Source organism: Mandrillus leucophaeus, unplaced genomic scaffold, assembly GCF_000951045.1.
Source record: "Mandrillus leucophaeus isolate KB7577 unplaced genomic scaffold, Mleu.le_1.0 Scaffold303, whole genome shotgun sequence".
Lineage (NCBI taxonomy): Eukaryota > Metazoa > Chordata > Mammalia > Primates > Cercopithecidae > Mandrillus > Mandrillus leucophaeus.
The window spans coordinates 985,269-987,763 of NW_012103177.1; the positions used below are offsets into that span (position 1 = coordinate 985,269).

At 31.0% G+C, this 2,495-nt stretch overlaps 1 protein-coding gene across 1 annotated transcript in view; it reads right to left on the minus strand.

Annotated features, from left to right (window-relative positions):
* The window catches only part of MANEA (mannosidase, endo-alpha), a 23,621-nt gene extending 21,358 nt beyond the window's left edge, over positions 1 to 2,263 (minus strand). Inside the window, exon 1 of the mRNA XM_011987204.1 lies at positions 1,682 to 2,263. Coding sequence (XP_011842594.1) covers positions 1,682 to 2,225 — 544 coding nt within the window. The 5' untranslated portion in view covers positions 2,226 to 2,263. The remainder of the gene's footprint in view (positions 1 to 1,681) is intronic.
* Between the last annotated feature and the right edge of the window lie 232 nt (positions 2,264 to 2,495).

Here is a 2,495-nt window from a genome sequence, read left to right on the forward strand (position 1 = left end):
AAAAAAAAAAAAAAAAAAAGACTTAAATGTCATACAACTTTTTTGTAAAAAATAGAAAAAAAATCATTTGAAAAGATTCTCCTCCCAAAAGCAAATTAGTAAATAGAGACAGACACACACATACACATATTGACCACACACAAGTCAATGCTGTCTTAACTGACCTAGCCTATTTTATGTTATAATACATATAGAACATAGAAACTAAAGCTCTAAGTATACTATAAAGTTAAATTTTATAAATACTTGAAAAAAGTCCATACAAGGAAAACAACTCATCTTGCACATATCTGATATAGATTCATAGAATTCTACAGTGTTTTGTTCATCAAAGATTCTTGTGTTTCTCTAAATACATATCAGCTCCATGGTGAATTCATCCGTTTATGTAGAGCTAGAAAAATGTAAGAATACCCAATTTCTTCTTCTAGCTCTACTGGTAGGGGCACTAAAAAGATAAATGAAACTGAAACTGGAAGGTTTTACAAAGACCATATTAACAAACTGAAGAATTTTCAGGCACCAAGTTATATTTTTTCTATAATTCACCTGTGAGACAATATGACTCTATCTAAATATATGTAATTGGAGTGCCAGAAGGAAATGGAAGAGAAGGGTGAAAAGAGGTGGGAACAACAATAAGAATCAGTTAAGTTAAAGGGGCGTATTGTAAAAAGGTACAGTTATAAAATAAATAAAACAAATGAATAAAATAAGCCAGAAGAAAATATAAAATAGAATACGCATATGTAATGTAAGAGAAGAAAAAGAGGGAAGAAACACAGACATGTGGAACAAATGGAAAATAAACAGAAAAATGGCAGATTTAAAATCATGTCATTATTACATTAAACATAAATGAAATAAACAGACATTAAGAAAGAAAAGACTGTCAGAATAACTTTAAGAAACAGAAAAGCAAGACCGAATTACGTGCTACATGCCTAAAATTTGAAACAGCCCAAACACCTATGAACAGGTGAATATAAAAGCAAATTTGCCAAAACCAAATAATAGAATATTTCTCGTCAATAAAAATGATGAAGCTATTGATATAGTTAAGTACATTTCAAAATATTGTGCTGAGCAAAAGACATACGTATAAATGCTGAATGATTCTATTTTCACAAAGTAATAGAACACTCACAAGTATTTTCCAGTGATAGAAATCAGGTCTGATAGAAATCAGATCTGATAGAAATTAGATCCAGCTGATATGTATACAGTTTTCAGCGGCAGGGGAGAAGGTGGGCCTGCATAAAGGAATTATGATGAAACGTTTCGGGCTATAGAAATATTTTACCTCTTGATTGGGGTGGTATTCAAACAGGTATATACTTTTGAGTAATACCAATAAGCTGTAAACTTAAAGTGGGAAATTCATTGTATTTTATGAAAATCATAATTTAATAAAATTGGGAAAGTGAATTAAATTAGAAATCAACAATATATCCAGAAATGCTCCAAAATTTAAAAATTAAACAATATACACTAAGGGCAGTGTTAAAAGGTGGTTTCCTGGATGTTTAAAATCACACATACAGTTTAATTTGGAGGTATGAGCTTAACAATATAATTAATAATAATGTGAAAATTGACTAGTAATTTAAAGTTACACAAAAAATTATTTATATGCCTATATGCAGACACAAACACACATATATATATACAGAATAATTACCAATTGAAGCTGAGCGCATTTGTCTCATGTGAGTTTCTATAACAGAAGGATCCCGAGAACTGTAACTTCCCAATTCAGGATAAAAGCTGGAGCCAATGTCATCTGGAGGGTTGTGTCTCCCTTGTGGATAATTCTTGGCTATTCTAGGGTCCCAGTGCTCCAACACTGGATGATTCCAATGTATATATTTACCATCGAATTGTGGATTTCCATACCAACTGTAATAAAATACATGTAGATAATTATTCAGAGGTGGTAGTTCTTCCAAGTTAAGTTCAGGGGCTTTGGAAGGTTTCATAGTGATTTCAACACTTTTTAAATTCTTGGTATTTGTTTCACTGTTGATTCTGTCACTCTTTCGGAAATCAAAACTTTTTCCCAAATGAATAGTTCGTTGATGAAGTTCTGGAAGAAGGTCAAGTCCAAAAGGAGCTCCAAAAGTAGCTGTACTTGGTCTCAGCATTTTTAAACCCATCATCAGAGAGAAAACAAATAGAATAAAAAGTGCCAAAATGATGCAAGTCCTTCTCCGAAACTTTGCCATGATGACATACTTTAAACTCCAAAATAGTAAGTGTTTTGCTGTAATTTATTAAAAAAAGATAATTAGTGTTATCAACATTATTTTCCAATGTATTCAACATGAAAACTAAAATCCATAAATTTCATTACGTTAATACTGATTTCATCATATATTGGTGAAATTAAGAAAGCGAAGTAAGATATTAATTATACCATCATGTATAAATGTCTACAGTAAGGGTCTATGGCTAGAATAAATGGCAATATTCATTTGGATATATCACCATGTACA